Source organism: Olea europaea, chromosome 18, assembly GCF_002742605.1.
Source record: "Olea europaea var. sylvestris chromosome 18, O_europaea_v1, whole genome shotgun sequence".
Classification (NCBI taxonomy): Eukaryota; Viridiplantae; Streptophyta; class Magnoliopsida; order Lamiales; family Oleaceae; genus Olea; species Olea europaea.
Window position 1 is genome coordinate 14,373,619 of NC_036254.1, and position 19,955 is coordinate 14,393,573.

The following is a 19,955-nucleotide window of genomic DNA, read 5'->3' on the forward strand; positions in this document are numbered from 1 at the left end:
CAAGAGTACATCAAAGTGTACAAATAACATTGTTCTTTCAATTAATTGATCTTATGGTTGCCATTCGTTGAAAATGACAGGCTGGCTTGCTTTTTATTTCAAATCTTCTACAAGCTTCTACCTGGTCGAAGAGATTAAGCATGAACAATCTAAAAAAAATAAAATAAAAATTGTCGAAGTTTCAATTTTGGCAGCTGGTTTCACACAGAAGAATTGATGGCCGACAATAAGATAAAGGCAAAGTAATACTGCGTGTATAATTTGAATAATTAATTAATGCTAAGTAATCAAACTTCTAAATTATAATCTATCCTGTGGGCTTAATTAATTAATTTATTTACTTCCACTATAACATCTATTTTATAATAATAGCCAAATTGGAGTTAATTGTTTCAATGGTCACTGAACTTATATATACATTTTCACTTGTTCACTAAAGTTTAAAATGTTGAATTTTGATCACTGAACTTTAAAAAATATTGAACTATACTCATTGAAATAACTTCTGCCTCAAACTTCTAACGGAATTAATGACGTGGCTGGCAAAATGCACACGTGTCACCCTGTCACACAATTAAATTCTGAGGTAGTCGAATTTTGGCCACTAAACTTTGATATAGTTAAACTTTGAAAAACATCTTCTATTGCTCGCTATAAATTTGAATTTAATTAAGCCGTGGTTTATCTCCAATTAAAACAAAAAATTTTAATTTTTATACTTATTTTTAACCAAAATAAAATATTTTACACCTAAACTCAAATTTTTTTCCAATTTTCTAACCATACATTCTCTAAAAAAATCACTATTTAAAATTTTTTTTTTTAATAATGGCCATCAAACAAGGGCTAAAATTCATTATTAAATTAAAAATTTAACTTAATTTTAACAATAAATATATTTGACGTTTCATTGCAATTAATCGTTACTTCCATTGCACAACTTTGCAAGCATTATATAATCCACATCCTCATTCTATAACAAAAGCATTATCAATATAATCACGATTAATATAATCCACATCCTCATTCTATAAATCACGATGTACAAATAGCATTATTAATATACATCTAATTTTCAAGAATACATGTAGCAAACCTATCTTCGTATATATACATTAATGTCAATGACGAATTCTTCGAGCACAAATGCTGCATATGATCAAATATCTATTGAAAAATGAGAATATGCAGTAAACATTTTTAGACGCCAATCAACCATTCAATATCCGCACCAAAAGGTTGAAAAAAAAATAATAATCTAAATTTCGTGTGTACTAATTTACCTATCTATACTTATTTAATCAATGATGAAAATCCGTCGCTGATGCTCCAAAATCCGTCGCCTAAGGTATGATCTAATTCTGTGTATGCAAACATTTTTAGACGACCACTTCACCTAAAGATGAAATTATATGAATTATACACACATTTATGGCAAAGAAATTATTTTCAAAGATATCTAATCGTAAGTGTTTAATTGGAGAGGCTTAGGTTGTGCCATGGTTCTCCTCTTCCATATATTAATTTCTTTCCTTGGCTCCAAAGCCACTCCATGGCCACCACTTTTACCGCCACTACCACCTCCTCCGTCTCCGTATCCGCCTCCGCCTCCGCCTCGCAATATTGGTGCAGAGAAAGGAATAATAACTTCATCTTCTCCCTCTTCATCCGAATAGAATCCCCTGTTCTCTGGTGCAATCTGTGCAGTTGCCCAATCAAAATTCGCAAACGTATCCCGACTACTAGCAAATTTTTTCATCTGATTCAAGCTAGGTGCTGCTCCATGATCAGGAACCTTGTGCTTGTCATCATCGGACGAACCATCGGATTTTCTTCCTGCAGCCGGCTTTTTACTGCTAAAAATATTCCGAATGGTGGCTGATGGTTTCTTCTTCGGCGGTGATACGGCGGAGTTGGTTGCCGGCCGTGAAACTTGTTTCTTTTTGCTGATCTTGTTTTTCCTGTGCTTGATTTGGCCCATACATGAAACTTTTGGTGAAGTTGGTTCGCCTAAGTTGGAGTTCTTCGATGATTTTCTTCCTCGTGCTTCTGCCGGAATCATGGATATAATCGGACCGGAAAAACCTCGGTTGAAATTGGATTTAAGGTTGTTTGAATTAACAACATTGTCTCTACGGCCAGCAGGGCTGAAAGGAGGGTTTTGGAAAGAAAGTGCTTTTGGCAGAAATTTTAATATCTTGTTCTTTGACTTTGGCTTCTCCATTGCAATGAAGAGTGTGTCCATGTGTGTGTGTGTATATATTATAAATAGAGATCAGGATAAGAAGACACAGCAAAGGATCGAAATAGGTTTGACATTTACAAGATACAACAACGTTTAGTAGGACCATTTCACAATTATTGGTCAAAGGGAGAAATGGCCTTGTTTTATTTTGTTAAATCAAAACTCATTTTTCCTCGAACTCCTTTTCAACTACGTATTTACACAATTAAATCCAAACCATTATAAAGAGAAATTGAGGGAAAATGATATTTTGAATAATAATTTTTTAGAGAATGTGCGAAAAAAATTTGAATTTGCTTACAAAATATTGTATTACGTGAATGTTTGATTGAAAATAAGTCCAGAAAATAAAAAATTTTGAAATAAAGAGAGTCAAACAGATGCTAATTAATAATATTTTACAAATAAACTAAAAAATATATATATACACATACATACTTACTTTTTAGCCACACGTTCTCTAAGAAATCACTATTCCAAAACTCATTTAAAAAAAATCACTATTCCAAAACTCATTCAAAATCCAATTCTCCGGCGACAAGTCTTTCCATTGATTTGGTATTGTATTTAACAAATGCAGTGCTTTGAGAAAATAATCTGAAATAGTATTAATGAAAGAAGAGACGTAGAAGTGTATTGCAAGAATATTCAACTTTTCTGAATATTCCAAAGAAAAATAAAATTGTTTGTTACTCAATAGGTATGAACTTTCAACTAAGAACATGTTTGGCCGCATTTTTTAAGACCTATTTTCTAAGAAAGTGATTTATAATAGTTTTTAAATTAACATTAAATATGACATTTGATAAAATAAGTAAAGTCAACCTATTTTGAATGTTGACCGACTCACCAAAAAAGTGAGAGAGCCATAAATTAATTTGCTATATTTTCATGGTGAGTAAGTGATCAATATGAGAAACTTCTTGATTTAATTGGATTATAATCTACATGTAAAAAGAGAGGGGGAATGCTTAGTCAATAACAATGCTCTAAGGGAAAAAAAGGTTATATGCAGGTCTCAATATTTTCTCAGTAAATGGACAATAATAATAAATTAAGTCTACTCCAAATAATTTTGGGATAATCTGTGTGAATCTTTTGATTTCAATTCGTTCAATTCATTGAGATGTCTTTATAGAACATACAAAGCAACTAGATCCAAACGTCTATTGCCTACTGAGAAGTATATTAGTAGGCGATCTCACAACCTCAAACAGATCCATCGGATTAGAGATGTAAATGAACTATTGAATTTTGGGAAAAATTCATATTTCAGGTGTATTGTTTACACCAATTCACAAATCAGATACATAAATCAAAAATTTAAAATTCAGGTATCTATATAATTAATTGAAAATATTTATTAATTAAATATAATAAAGTCAAAGTTATATGATTAATGGTCACGGATTCATAATTATAGGTTACATATTTATTTTCTGGTCACATATCATCAAATTAATTGACCACAAATTATTTTGAGGTCACAAATCTAAATTTTTGTAGGTCACAAATTATTTCAAAGTCACGGATCCAAAATTTACAGGTCTCAGATTAATTCAAGGTCAAATTAATTGGCCATAGATTGTCAAATTCTTAGGTCACACTTAAACAATTGGTCACAGATAAATAAATTATTGGTCACATGTGTCAAATAGTGGTCACATACCAGCACAAAACATCCACCACACAAACACTTTCACCATTAGCACACAAAACACCATCTAAACCCCATCCAAACTGCCAGATCTATCACCAGAAAATCGTCATCACCACCACCACACAAAACACCGTCCAAATCCCCAAAATCACCACCAACCTAAACTACTTTTGCTTTGCGTGGGTTGCTAAAATGTTCCAGCGATTCCATTTTCACCACTAAAGTGGTAGATCTGCTTCGCGATTTCATTTCACTACCTCAGCTCGTGGTGATTCACGAAGGGAAAAGTGCGACAACGTGGTGCTTCTTCATTACAGTAGCACCAATGAAGGGTACTCTAACAGTGACATGCTTCGATGGCGATGGCGTCTGATGAAGAAAAGACATGACATGGAGTCAAAGAGATGAGGAGAGGGATATGAAGAGAAGGAGTCAGTGACGAGAGGGAGATAGAAAGTGAGAGTGAAATGAAGAGAGAGGGGAAATGATTAGGGTTTTTAATTGAATTGGGTGGGTTAATTATGTAATACCTGATTTTTGCATAAATAAATTTCATCCGTGAATTTTGAATTTGAAAGTTTTAGTACCTAGTTTTCTCTAATTTCCTCTTGAATTTTCTTTCCCACAAAGCCAAGACTTCTGTAGCATAAATATAAGCCCAAACGAAGAAATGAGACTTTGTACTTAGAGCTTACATTTCAATATTGTAAGGCTCGTATTACACGTTATGGAGTTTTAGAAATGTACTTACATTTTAGTTCACACAAGCCTATCTTTTCTCAAAAGCTATCCAATGCTCCCAGCATCAGGAATGCTAATAAAGTCCCACCTCCTGAATAAACTTCGACAACACCTGTAGTTTAAAAATGAAGCAGATGTATCAATCGAATAATCAGTCTTAGTCTTATTATAAAAATAAGCACAAGAATATTCGCAGACTTCAAAATTCATTCACTCCTAGAAATCTTCACATAAATTTCCATGGCAATGACGGAGGAAGATAATATTGGGAGGTTGATCTCAACATGCATTTGAGCATTCAAAACATTCATCTCCTATCCACAATTCGGTAACAGAAGCTATGTTGTTGGGCTTAGACCATATTGGCCTCGCCTTTGCACTCGAGGGCCAATCTCCATCCGGCCCGAGGAAACATTTGCACGCCCCTATTACCTTTTGGGAGGATCCATGTTCCTAGTAGACCTAGCATTATGAAGCATATTCACAAAACGAACAAGATGGTTGGTTGTGATGGTCATTGGTTCGCAATGATGGCCGTGCCCTCTGATTAGCCAACAAAGAAAGGATAAATCAAGGTAGGGGAGCTAAGCCGAGCTTCATGAGGGAAAACAAGCCTTTTCTTATTTATTTATTTATTTTATTTCCACATGATGAAGTGCACTATTATTTCAAAGCAAGAAAACAGAAAATAAAGATGAAATAATAGCAAACATTTTAAAAATCGATGCCTTGTCACTATAAACATCAATCATACTATCTTCAATTAAATTTACACGCAATCCACATAATTATAGACAAAAGAACGATGATGCCTGATATAATTTTAAAACTTCAATAATCAAGAAAAGTACGATAATGTATCTAATAAAATAAATTATAACATCTTGAATTATGGAAACAATTATCTATTGGCACTAGGTGAAGAAATTTCAGAACTACAATTTCCTAAATCAAAGCAATTGGTTTCTGCAAAAGAGACAAGATTCGAATATAAAATATCTAATGATAAATTAACGAATGTAAACTTAGCCATCGGATGAACACAAGCACAGTGTGTAATGGTTGGACTCAGCTTCGACCAAAACAGGTAAAATATAATTCCAATCAACATAATAAAACAATCAAATCAAATGATATCAACAACCCAAGTTGGAAATCTATTAGTTGAACTGAACTTCACAGAAAGAACGAGATCTACAAAACAGAGAAGGGAAAGAGAGAAGAAGAGAATCTTGAGAGGGAAAGTTCACACTATTCTCGATCTTTTTCGCGCCCTTATTTCTCCTCTCCCCATCAGTTATAAGCAAAATAGAATGAAGGAACGCATTTATGAAAATGCAATATATAAAACGCATTCCTATTACATTAAGCACTATTGACTCAAAACAGCACTGTTTCCTTTATTCAAAACGCTACCATCACTTGATTTCAAAAATCGGTGGTTGTTTGTTTTCTTCCTGGTGTTCCTCCTGCCTTTGTCTCCCCACTTCAGCTGACTTGCTCCTTCACAACATCCCTCCCTCTCAGCTACAACTTGTCTCCAAGGTTGAAAGGATGGAAAAGATGCCTGCATGTTCTCAGCATTCTCCCAGGTCGCCTCATCTGAATTGGAGCCCTTCCAATGGACTAGCCACTATTTTACAGCTAGCCCATTTTGATTGTCCTGCCGTGTGGACAACACCCTTAGAGGCTGAGTATACTGTCCATATCCTTGATTCTGACTTGGAAGTGTATGAATAGGAACTTCTTTCTCCCCAATCTTCTTCTTAAGTAATGAAACGTGGAAGATTGGGTGAATTACAACCGTAGCAAGTAGTTCCAGCTTGTAAGCTACCGATCCAATTCTTTGAATTATCTTATATGGACCATAATATCTTGCAGAGAGCTTATTGTTGGTTCTTCTAGCCACTATTTGTTGAGCATAGGGATTTGACTTAAATATAAACCCAATCTCCCACTTCAAATTCTCTTTCATTCCTATGTTTATCCGCATAATGCTTCATCCTAGCTCTAGCTTAGTTGATCCATTCTATGTGTTTCATGAAGTATTTCCTCTACTGCCATGATGTTACTCTGTTGGTACGGACCCGAAACTAACTGGGTGGTTTAAGACCATATAAGCCTCAAATGGGATCATATTAATAGCTGTGTGCAAAGTGATATTATACCAACATTTGGCCAAACTAACCCATTTACTCCATTGCTAAGGCTGCCTATAGACTATGCATCGAAGATACATCTCCAAACACTGATTCAACCTCTCCGTTTGCCCGTCGGTTTGGGGGGTGATAAGCTATACTTAACTGTAGTTTGACCCCCCAAATGCTTGAACGGTTTTTGCCAAAACCCACTAGTAAATACTCTCTATGTCCATTACAATGCTCTGTAGCATGCCATGCAACTTGTAGATGTGATCCACAAACAACTTCGCAATAGATGAAGCTGAGAATGGATGAGCTAGGGTGATGAAACGTGCATACTTAGTAAACCTGTCTACCACCACTAATATTACATTTTTAGCACCAGATGTAGGTAGACCCTCAATGAAATCCATGGAGATATGACTCCACGCATACTGTGGTTCAGGTAAGGGTTGTAAGAGCCCGTATATGCCACATGTTCATTCTTACACCTTTGACGTGTATCGCATTCTAAAACTTCTTGCTTAATCTCTTTACTCATCGTCGACTAGAAGAAGTATTGTTTCGCTCTATGAATGCTAGCTTGAAAACCAGAATGCCCTCCTTGTGAAGCATGAATAGCTGCAATCAGCTTCTTCCTCACCCCTCCATCAGTCCCAATATAGATTCTAGAATTGTATTTAAGTAGCCCATTTAAGTATTGATAATCTAGATCAGCCTAGCCATCGAGTAACAGGGCATTAATTTTCTCTTTTGCAACTCCATCCCTTTCATAACTGGCTATCACTTCTTCTATCCATTGGGGTGTCACCGTAGAACGGCTAGGCATTCCATCTCTTTTCTGGATAGGGCATCCGCTACCTTATTATCTAAACCCTTCTTGTACTAAATCTCATAGCTGAGTCCCAACAGCTTAGATAACCACTTTTGTTGCAATGAGGTCGTGATTTTTTGCTCTAATAGATACTTGACTGATGGTCAGTTTTAATGATGAAGTGATGACCATCTAGATAGTGCCTCCACTTCCCAACGACGGTTATGAGTGCTAGGAGCTCCTTTTCATAGATTGATAATCCCAAATTCGTGCTACAAATGCCCTTACTCAGGTAGGCTATAGGTCTTCGGTTTTGCATCAAGACAGCCCCTAATCCACCATAACAAGCATCAGTTTCTATGACAAAGGGTATAGAAAAATTCGACAACGCTAGTACTGGTGTAGTACTCATGGCCTTCTTCAATTTCTAAAATGCTAATTTAGCACTTTCATTCCAATGGAAGCTATCTTTCTTAAGTAGGTCAGTTAGTGGCCAGACAATAGCTCCATACCTTCTTACAAACTTTCTATAGTACCCCATTAGGCTAAAGAACCCCCTAAGATGCTTAACATTGACTGGGGTAGGCCACATTTGCATTGCAATGATTTTAGAAGGGTAGCTGATGCCCATTCTGCAGAAATAATATGGCTTAGGTATTCGATCTGAGATTGTCCAAAGGAACACTTATTATCCTTAGCATTAAGTTGATGGTTTTTGAGGGTTTCCAGTACCACAGTAACATGCTCGTAGTGAGATTATAAGTCGGCACTGTACACCAAAATATCATCAAAAAACACTAAGATGAACTTTCTGAGATGTTGCTTGAATACCTCATTCATCAGGCATTGAAATGTGGCTGGCGCATTTGTCAATCCAAATGGCATTACTCTAAATTCATAAAGACCTTCATGAGTTTTGAAGGCTGTTTTATAGACATCTTCTGTAGCTACTCTAATTTGGTGATAGCCAGCCCTCAAATCAATCTTGGTAAACCACTCGACTTCCTTCAACTCGTCCAACAATTCATCTATCAATGGCATGGGATATTTGTCCTTGATTGTGAGATTATTAAGCTGTCTATAATCTACACAGAATAGCCAAGTACGATCTTTCTTTTTGACCAACAACACAGGTGAAGCGAAGGGACTGTTAATCGATTGTATGATACCATTTTCTCTCATTTCTTTAACCATCCTCTCTATGTCTTTTATATGTATGGCCACTTGTATGGTCTCATCCTAAATGGTTGTCCCCCTTCTTTTAGAGGTATATGGTGATCATTGAATCTAGGTGGGGATAAGCCTTTTGGCTCCAAAAACACTATGGAAACTGCTTCACCATAGTTTCTAATTCTACAGGAGTAGATTTCTGTTATTCTTCAGTGGTGGCAGCAATTTGTGCCATTACTCCATAAGTTTGACGCGTACACCACCCTTTCTTTTTATTGTCAATTAACATTTGAAATTCCTCCCTACTAGTTTCATCTCGAAATTCCATTTTGATTCCTTCATAGCTGAAAGTGATGCTTCCCTTTATGAAATCAAATAATATAGGGCTGAATTGACTTAGCCAGTCCATCCCTAGTACCACATCACTGCCCTCTAATTTGAGAACCCTCAATTTGTATTAGAACTCCAGATCTTGCATATTCCAAGTTAGCAGGTTGCAAATAGCTTTGCTAACTAGTTTTCCTCCTTTTGCTACAGTCACTGAGGTAGGTTTGGCTGCCTGTAAGCTGCAATTAATGCTATTGACCAACTGCTCATCAATGAAGCTATGAGTGCTTCCACTACTATCAAAATAGACACCTTTTTTCCTTTAACCAACCCTGGCAACTTGATAGTTTTACCTCTGTTGCAGCCTACCAATGCATATAGTGAAATTTCCATTAGTTCATCAACACCTCCTTTATCCATTTGTTCCCCTTTATCTCCAGCAGTTCCTGTACCACCTTATCCTTTTCTTTATCAATTAGGATGAAATTGAGTATCCTATTTTTGCAAATGTGATCTCTAGTGTACTTCTCATCACACTTGTAACATAATCCCAGTTCTCTTTTTGCCTGAAAGTTGGACAGGATGATAGCTTTGAATTTAAGGAAATTAGTGGAGTTTTTTTTATTCAATATAGTGTGTGGATTTGGGAGAGGTTTCATTTGGTTTAGAGGTTGGGATGGTCCATTTACTCATTGGGTAAGGTTTGAAGGTTTTAGAGCTCGTGTTGACGGCTGTAATGGTATTTTCCTGTAGGATGTCAACTTCAAAAGCTTTTGATAGGGTTTGGGGTTGAATGATTTTAACCATTGGTTTGATATCATCTTTCAGGCCACTAGTGAAGACAAAAATATAGTAGGACTCTAGCAAGTATGGCTAGGAAACCATCACCTGGGATTTCAATTATTCAAATTGTTCCTAGTATTCAATCATAGAACCCTTATGTCTTAGCTTGCTGAAGACTTTTATTACTTTCTCTGCTATGCTCTCAGCAAACCTCCTGCAAATTTCCCTCGAGAACACGTCCCAATTAGCACGGGGTTGGCTGGAAATAAGTCCATGGAACCATATGTCAGCTCTTCCCTTTAGGTACATTTAAGCAATTCCTACCCTTAACTCGTCTTCTATTTGATGAATCTGGAAATACTTCTTCGCCTTTCACAACCACTCCCTAGGCCCATCTCCTCCAAAATAAGGAAAGTCTATTTTGGGTAATCTGGAATTCATTTTAGATTCTCTATTTCCACCGACGTTACCTGAACGATACTCACTTCCAGTACTGCTATCACCAATGATTTGGAATGGTACCACACTTCCTTCAATTGTTTCTCTTCACGATCAGTTTTACCTCCATTCATCTGGGCTAACATCGCGACAATAGATTCGTACTTTTGGTTCATCTTACCCATTAATTGCTCCATTCTATCTTGCTTGGTACTCACTACTTTCAGCATCTGGTTTGAGGATTTAAGGGCTAACCCCAGATTAGGGACCCCTTTGTCCAGACACTTCAGATGATCCTCATTCGACTTATTCGAGTCTCAGCTATCCCAATTCACGTAGCTGCTCTGATACCAAATGTAATGGTGGACTCAGCTTCGACCAAACCAAGTAAAATATAATTCCAATCAACACAATAAAACAGTCAAATCAGATGATATCAACAACCCAAGCTGGAAATCTATTAGTTGAACTGAACTTTACAGAAAGAACGACAACGACAAAACATAGAAGGGAAAGAGAGAAGAATAGAATCTTGAAAGGGAAAGAGAGAAAGTTTACACTGTTCCTGATCTTTTTCGCGCTCTTATTTCTCCTCTCCCCCATCAATTATAAGCAAAATAGAAGGAATGAACGCATTTATGAAAATGCAATGTATAAAATGCATTTCTATTACATTCATTACTATTGACTCAAAATGGCACCGTTTCCTTTATTCAAAGCGATGCCACTTGATTTCAAAAATCGGTGGTTGCTTGTCTACTTCCTGGTGTTTCTCATACCTTTGTTTCCCCACTTCAGCTGACTTGCTTCTTTATAACACAGTGTTCCTAGAAGGGACAAGTTATAAACCCCAAGCCCACTATTTTTTCTACCAATTCCTCGTGCTTTTTTATCTGTTCTGCTTTCCTTAACTGCTCCAAAACCATTTTACGAGTTGGCACACTCGGTCTCAATCTCTTCTCCTCAACCATGTCTTTTAGATAAGTGTGTGCATTGTTCTAGAGGCCCATTTTGCAGTACACTGAAATCAGAATTCGGATAGTATTCACATTAGGCTCAACTTCACTCTCGTCTATTTCTTTTTTAATTTTAATAACCATATTAGTTGATTAAGACTCAGCAAACATTCGCAGCAATATATTGCCTCATCTCGATTCTTGCCCCTGCAATTGACTATCAATCGAAAAATTATACATGGTCACATCCGGCTTCTATTAAAAGCATGTATGGCCTCCTCATCCAGCCCAGCACGAGCATAACACTGAATCAAAATCGAGAAAGTATTAATTGGGATTTCTATATTTTTTGACTTCATTAAATCAATCAAGTGCCAGGAGACATTAAATTGACGCACTTTTCCAGAAAGGTTGATCATTTTGTTGTAGATGTCCACCAATAACGGTGAAATTTCAGACAATTCCGAAGAGGACGTAGCCCAATTGAAGAAAGCGAGTTCATAAATAAAGGGAATGTCGTGGCGGAGCATTCTGAATTACACAGCGGATTAACGGGACAGAGAATTGACAACGAAGATTTTGGGGAACTCGTGAGAAGTAGGTAGGGAATGTTACAATAGGGTTTAAAGGGCTAGTGCAAGGTTTAAAGGGGTTAGTGTTTTTCCGATAGTGGTCTTTAATTATGGAGTAGAATTTGTCGGCGATTAAAATTTCCTCCGAGGAGGACGATGTCGGTTTCTTCGACGTCGTTTTGAAGGTGGAGTGTATCTGAGGAGGTAGAAAAGGGCTTTAGATTGCGTTTGGAGAGAGGGAAAATTACACAACCATTAATACCCTAAAATTGAGAAAAAAGGATTATAAATACAACAAGTACTTCAAAAGGGATTTCACATATTGAGAGATAGATAACACAATTTGAAAATTAGAGAGCAAATTTAAGAGTAGAAAAACAATAATTCAAGAGTTTGAAATCATAGTTTGGAACGATAATAGGAACTTGGTGTTCATCATCTTTTATACATCCCAATTAAAAACTCAGTGATGTATTTAATACAATTCTTTAGTTTTTCTTCCATTATCATGAGCAACTAAATTCATATTAGAGTAAACAATATAATCTTTTGACACTCTTTGTTTCTTTTATTCAAGATTCAAGTGTTTCAAAAGCATGTGTAGATTTTAATTATGTACTTAAAGCTTTGAATTCTTTAGCCAATTATTCAATTATTTCATGAATCTATTATGAATCAAGAGGTGAGTTTTAGTTTTAGCCACATATTAAAATATAGTAAATTAGTATAACGTGTAGAGATACATATATTAATTACTTTGGTCTTAAATGAATTCTTAGAAATAATATTTCGTTTAACTAGACATGGTTTACGAAATTTAATTAGTTAAATATGTTCAATGAGAACTAGAGAGTGTAAATTGAATACAACGAAAGAATTCGATCAAACGCTACATTAGATGTGAATTTTGAATTAAGATTAAAGGTGATCATAAATGATATTGTTTTGCTCTAATATCCATCTCATATTTGAATCCTATTTTTTGTGCAATTTTGATATTTTGAAGCATTAACAACAACAAAACAACAATCACAGCAATTTTTTTACTTTTGTCAAATAGTAATTAAAAATATTAAATTAGGCATTAAAGTATAGTTCTCATGGGAACGATAAGAATTCAATCAAACATTATATTATATAGCTTGTTACGATCCGTACACTTGCAAATATAATAATCGCATTTCATAACTAATAATTTTACGAAATACTTTCATAAATCAGGTAATAATTCAATATATTAATATATTATTATATAGTTAATAGAAACCAAAAATAAGATAAATTATCTTGTTTAAAATTAGATCCTAAAAGACAGTATTATTCCATGTTTAAAAAATATTTTCTAACTCCCATTCTCACAATCAAACACTATTTCTTTCTCTACGTACCCAATTTCCAAAAGCTCTCCAAAATTGTTGCAATTTCTCCATTGTAGGGAGTCAATGATATGCACTGGCGAACCTACATTTGGTCACGTGACCCACCAATTAAATGGATTTTTTTTGTATAAAATCAAAATGGAGTAATGAAAAAACCCTCACAGCTTCCAATTGAAAGAATCCCAAACCATCCCAACTCCAAAAACCCAAATTCCAATCCAACCCAATCCATATTGAAATTCAATGAAAGAAACCGTTCCACTCCTAATTCAGTCCCAACTCCTGGCTTGACGGCTTCCAATTCCAAACTTTGAAGCGAAATCCAGCAATTTGATACACCCTGTCGATCGTTCTTAACTCGATTCTCTCGCCGGCGATTCAACCACCTCAAACAGTAAAACAAGACAACAATATCATACCCCACTAACTTCAAATGTTTGAGTCCGCCACTAATGATATGATATTCTTTTAAATTGAGAATCTTGAAATGAAGTTAAAATTTATCAAGCATAACTTTTATATTGAGAATCTTGAAATCAATATGAAGCATGATTGTTGCATGAGGTTGAAAGCTCTAATTTGCTACAATGGCTATAATGCTTGATTCAATACAGTGTGTAAATTTTGTGTTGGGTTGTTGGGGTGGGTGGTACTATGTGGTGGGAAAGGGGACCAAAATCGTATGTGAGGATTTGAGGGGATAAAATGGTTATTAGAGTGTGGAATTTTTGGGTTAAAAATTGAAAAAGATTATACCATCTCGCTGATTAACAAAACCAATTAGTCCTTCTCCCATGTTGTTATGGGTTTTAGTTCAAGAGTGGGTTGAGGTGTATTGTTGATGAAGGAGGTGGTGGAGGTGTTTCATTTAGAGAGAGAAACTAATACGGAAAATATTTACTACTTGTTAATGATGGAATGTAGTTGGTTTGATGAAGTATTGGCAATTTATCATATTGATTGTATTTTGTATTATATGTGTCCAGATTATGATTGTTAACAATGACTATTTCTGACTGATCTATGTAAACTGTTATTATTTGTAACTCATTGTGTTCAAGTCTATCTTTATTGTAACACTATGTGATTAGATTTATCTTAATTGTGATTATTTGTGATCAAGTCTCTATTAATAGTGACATTTATAACTACATCTGTTAACAATGATGTTTGTGTCAAAATATGTTTATATTGAAATGTTTGTGAGTATTTATATATTAACAGTGACGATGTGTGATCAAGTCTACATTAACAGTGACCAATTGTTACCAATAATAAAGTTCAGATACCTGGTGGTTTGGTTTTACATACATACTTCCTTTGAACTCCCAGAAAAAGATACGATGTGGGATTGGATGCCTACTAGTTTTATTCCCTTCCTTTTAATTTTCATTTGATTTTGGTTCCCAAATAAAGTAAAATTATAATGCTCACCTCAGTTTTTTTTTTTTTTAAATAAAATTTTTAATTTAATTTAAATTTACTTCATTATTAACATAACAATGTTGGACATCATTTTCTATAAACTCTTAACGATTTTGATTTTAAAAAAGCAAATTATTTTAATATATTAATAGTTTATTTTTGAAGCGTCGAGACTATAATAATAAATCTAATTAACAAAAATAAATTTGTATTTACTTTGAATCCGATTTGACCATTTGACCTTGACCCTTTATCTTTTTCTGGTCGATGTCCGGATCGATTTTTAAAACATTTATTTTTAGGATAAATTGCAGAAAATCCCCTTAGAAACGTTTTCATGTGCGATATACCCTTACTTATTGGAAATCGCTAAAAACCCTCATATTTGAAATATTTTGTGTGAAAATACAACCTTTTTTGTGCGAAAAATCCTTACTGTCTAATTTCAGTAGTTTAACTGTTAAAAATTGTCAAAATTAAAAAGGAATAATTACAGCAGTGGTCCAATTTTTATTTTTTATTTTTTTTATTTTGGCAAATTATACCAAAACCTTTTATTTGTACTATCCACAGTCCAAAACCCTTAAAACGTTATCTTCTTACCTATCCTTACCCACACACACGATCCCAAATAATTTCCCCAAAATTTTCAATTCCATCCATCTGTCTTTTCCTCTTATTTTCTTCTTCTCCAAATCTTACAATTGCCACTCCAACAATTTCTACTTTGGGATGAGGTTAGCTGGAATTGGAAAAGAAAGGGATGAGGAAGGTCGTAGAAAAGCCAACAGTAGAAGAAGAAAATGCAACTATAGAATCTTTATGAAACTTTAGAACTTGAAAATCTAATTACTTTTATTGTCATGATCCTCCATGTCAAATCACCAAGAAAATTAATAATGTCGTACATACCTTAAATCTTTGAGAATAATTCTTTATTATTGGATCTTGATTCCGAATCTTGAATCTTGAAAATTAACCTGAAATCCCTTCTTGATTGGTTTCTTGCTTTCAATTTTGAATTTTGCTTCATTGGATTCTTTGATTCTTGTTCTTGATTTTGCTTCTTGAATTCCTTCATCTTGATTCTTGATTGTAACTATTGGGTCTGCTCTTCAATATGCTTTCTCTTGTATTCTTTTGTTGATGGGATGACACTAAAAATAAGAAATTGCATATGAATTGGGAATCATAATCCTGTAAATATTTTTCATATGTATTTCGTCCATCATGAAATACAATTCTAAAGGAATATAATCTCTACACATATAATTTGGCCCACACTTTATTTAGATACTTTAAGCTAATTTCTTAATTTTTTATTAGAATCCTTAACCTTAAAACCATATCTACCTCCCCCAACAAACTCTATATCCTCAAGAAATTGGACATTTACCATTTTGAAAATTAACCTAATAGTGGAATTTTTAAAATTTGTAACTCCTTAACAATTGTTTTACTTGAAATTTTATTGAGAATTTAAGTTGCAATCTTTAGTACTTCAACCTAGAGAGATTCTGGTGTAGCGTTGGGCGATTCCACATTCTTCTAAGAATTTCGCAAAAGGCCCTGAATGTTGTTCTCCTGATTCATCATACCCATCATAGTATTCATCATCACGACCAGATCTGACGTATTTTATTCTTTCGTTAAGTTGATTTTCAACCTCGGCCTTAATTGCCTTGAGAGGAGTCAGAGAATTACTTGCATACGAACCGGCCTGGTCGAGATATTGAAATGCCTTGCACAAATTCGCTCGAACGGATGCCTATGCTTGGTTGCAATAATAGTACTCTGCTGTCCAATGCTGGTCAACATCAGCCTGGAAGCAGAAATAAATGTTATCTATAACTTGTGTCAAATTAGAACGAACAATCTCATGAAATTTTAACTTATTCAAGATCATTGACCATCTAAAGATAATTCAAGCAAGAAAATACTTATGAGAAAGGGTGTAAATTGAGACTTGGAAACGTATTAAGTCTCTCAACACAGTCCTCTCAACACAGTCACAAATTCATATTACGCCATTCAGGTAACAAGATCATAGGCAATGTGCAAACTAGTGTGCACGAAACCATATTTATTCATGCAGAAACTCAGTGAATTTTGCCACAATTCTGCTCCTAGATAACCACATTATGTGATAATAAAAATATTAACGCCTTTATCAGAAGTGAAATACACAGGAGAAAACTTTAATTGAATTTGCAAGGTGGACAAAAACGAGAATAACTCCCAAAGAGAGACTTAACCTGAGATGGTGAAATTAAAATTTTAACAGAAAGGAACAAACATCAACAACTTAAAGCTAGGAAAGCCCAAATATATAGGGATAACTTACAAATCAATTGATAATTCGAAGCCAGATGTTCTGGAATCAAGAAGTCCTTGGTAACAAGCTCAACAGATAGAGTGGACTCTGTTCATCGGCAAAGAAACTTCAAATGAATTTTCTGGATGGACATTAACTTGAAAAGTTTGGTGAATTTAAAATTTTAACAAAAAAGAAACAGTTATCAACAAATTAAAACTAGGAAAGCTCAAATATTATGGGATATCTTACAAACCATTTAAAGATTCAAAGAGAGATGTTCTGGGATCAGACGTCCTTGATAACAAGCTCAACAGAGAGTCTCAGTTCATCAGGCAAAGAAGCTTCAAGTAAAAAGGGGTACTACAATCCAAGCACCAGATGTACTAGGTGCTCCTGAAATCACCAATAATCCCCACAAGAGCATTCACCATCTTTGAAGTGGTGAAAGCGATTTGTGTCTCTGACATAAATTTCTCTCTTTTCAAATGTAGCTATAAATTTTATAACAGCATGGCAGTCTCCACAAATTCTAAGATTCTTTATAACTCTGAGAGGAGACCCTGCGTTGGTGTTTAAAATTCCAAAAACTACAGCCAACTTCTCACTGTGTCCACATAAGATATGTTCTTTCTCTTGTTCCTCCACGTCTTGCAGCACAAAACCGGTATGTGGCAAATAACCTGATTTCTTCATTTCCATGCTCAGTTCATTTAACTTGTTCATAATTTGGGCCATTTGAGGAAGTGATTTATCCCCTGCTAAAAGCATGTGCACCTTGTATTTGACCTCAATCCAACTGCAGCCAGGGTTCTTCCTCAGCCCCTTGCCTCTCATAATATTCCTAACTTTATCCATTTCATTCCACTTCCCTTTAGAAGCATAAATATTGGATAATAGAATGTAATTCCCAGGATTATGTGGTTCTAATTCAAATAATTTCTTGGCAGCAACCTCCCCCAAACTCAAATTGTGGTGAACTCTACAAGAACTCAATAAAGCACCCCAGACACAAGCATCAGGCTCAAATGACATTTTCCTGATTATAGAATAAGCCTCTTCAAGCTTTCCAGCACGTCCAAGAAGGCTTACAATGCAAGCATAATGCTCCACTCTAGCTTCGATACCATAATCCCTAGACATGCTTTCAAAGTAACGATGCCCTTCATCTGTAAGGCCACTTTGGCTACATGCAGATAAGAGGCTAGTGAAACTAACAATGTCAGGTTTCTGCCCACTCTGCTGCATCTGGTGAAAGATTTGAATAGCTTCCTTCGCCATTCCATGCATTGCATATCCACCCATCATTGCGTTCCAAGAAACCACATTGCGCACAGGCATCCTATCAAAACAGCACCGAGCTATTTGTATCTGTCCACAATTGGCATACATGTCAATCATCGCGCTGCCCACATACACATCATCAAAAAACTCCCTTCTGAGAGAGAAGCAGTGTGCAGCCTTCCCATGTGTTAATGCTGCTACATTGCCACAAGCGGGTAGCACACAAGGAATGGTTACAGAATTTGGTTTTACCCCTGCCACCTGCATTGATCTGAAAAGCTCCAAAGCCTCAATATCTTTACCATGCTGTGAGCAACAAGCAATCATGGAAGTCCATGAAACGACATTCAGTTCCATCCTCTGGCCCTGAAATTCTTTAAATATGTTCAATGCCTTATCAACGAGACCATTTCGTGAAAGCCCAGAAATCAATGCATTGCAAGCACCCAAATCCACTAGATCCATTTCTTCGAACACTTGTGAGATCTCTGGAGCACATTCGCACTTGCTGTACATATCAATAAGTGCGCTAACAATACACTTATCCACTCCAAACCCCATCTTGATCAGATGCCCATGAACCTGAATGCCTATATATAAATCCCTCAAGTCACCTATTGCAGGAAGAACACTAGAGATACTAGTGCCATCAGACTTAAAACCGCGTAAGTGCATCTCATGAAACATGAGAACTGCATCCACGAAACAGCCGCTCTGATTAAAACCCGCAATCATACCATTCCACGACACTGAATTCGGCTCAAATCCCAGTTTCTTCCCCTCCTCGAACACTTTTTTCGCACTAACAACATCCCCTTTTCTTGCATACCCAGCAGCCAACGCACTCCAAGAAACCATATCCCTCTCAACCATGTTATCAAACACTTTATGAGCATCAACAAGTTCATTGCACTTCACATAAAAATGTATAAGAGATGACTCGACAAAAGAATCTAAAGTAAGTCCACATGTCAAACCAAACCCATGAACTTGTTTCCCTATTTCAAGAACCGACAATCCAGAACAAGCCTTAATAACACTGGGCAAAATATGGGCATCAGGAAAAAGCCCATCACAAAACATTTCAGAAAACAATTTCAACGTCCGCTTAAATTCATTGAATTTCGTATAAGCATAAATAAGAGTACTGAAAGCGAAGAGATCGGGTCCTGAAAATGAATTGAGTAGACTTTCTGCGTCGGAAAAGCATTGGTGATTGGCGTAGAGTGAGAGAAGCTTAGTGGTGTGACGAGGGACACTGGAAATGCCTGTTTTGAGGAGATGGGCGTGGGCTTGATGCGCTTGGGAGAGTGATGCCGTGGTGGTTTTGTTCAATATATGCAACAGCTTTTCAGCTTGCCTTGGCACGGGCATGGCAGCTATTTTGCCTATGTGGTCAACTGTCCAAGGTTTTGCAGCATTTATTGTTTGGCATATAAAATTTTTGTCGGGAATTGGTTCTAGTTTTTTGACTTGGTGTTGTCTAGTTAAAAATTAAATTTTTAGTAAGGATTCATTTGATTGTAAAAGTGAAATTTGAATGAAAAGAAAATTAATTTAATGAATTGAATTGTTTAAAACTTGTTTTGTTGAGAATTATCAATCAAATGCGTTTGATTGGTATAATTTTTCACTTGAAAAACGTTGAAATTTTTGATATTTTGTTGTTCGTTTGAGTTTGCTTTTCGTGAAAATTGTCAATTAAA

At 35.5% G+C, this 19,955-nt stretch overlaps 2 protein-coding genes across 5 annotated transcripts; both read right to left on the reverse strand.

Annotated features, from left to right (window-relative positions):
* Positions 1-1,459: 1,459 nt before the first annotated feature.
* Positions 1,460-2,224, reverse strand: LOC111366780 (uncharacterized protein At1g76070-like). The gene has a single exon (XM_022987475.1). It carries the CDS (start codon positions 2,222-2,224, stop codon positions 1,460-1,462), a length of 765 nt encoding a protein of 254 aa, XP_022843243.1.
* A 13,207-nt stretch (positions 2,225-15,431) lies between these two features.
* Positions 15,432-19,661, reverse strand: LOC111367563 (pentatricopeptide repeat-containing protein At1g20230). 4 transcript variants are annotated; one of them, XM_022988501.1, is made up of 4 exons: positions 17,222-19,661; positions 16,996-17,073; positions 16,158-16,473; positions 15,432-15,808 (listed from the first exon to the last, which is right to left on the reverse strand). In XM_022988501.1, exon 1 carries the CDS (start codon positions 19,621-19,623, stop codon positions 17,368-17,370), a length of 2,256 nt encoding a protein of 751 aa, XP_022844269.1. In that variant the 5' UTR covers positions 19,624-19,661; the 3' UTR covers positions 15,432-15,808; positions 16,158-16,473; positions 16,996-17,073; positions 17,222-17,367. The 4 variants fall into 4 exon arrangements, with proteins under 4 accessions (XP_022844269.1, XP_022844271.1, XP_022844268.1 ...); XM_022988503.1 differs by having other exon boundaries at positions 15,433-15,808; positions 16,356-16,473; XM_022988500.1 differs by lacking the exon at positions 15,432-15,808 and having other exon boundaries at positions 15,819-16,473.
* Positions 19,662-19,955: the final 294 nt, after the last annotated feature.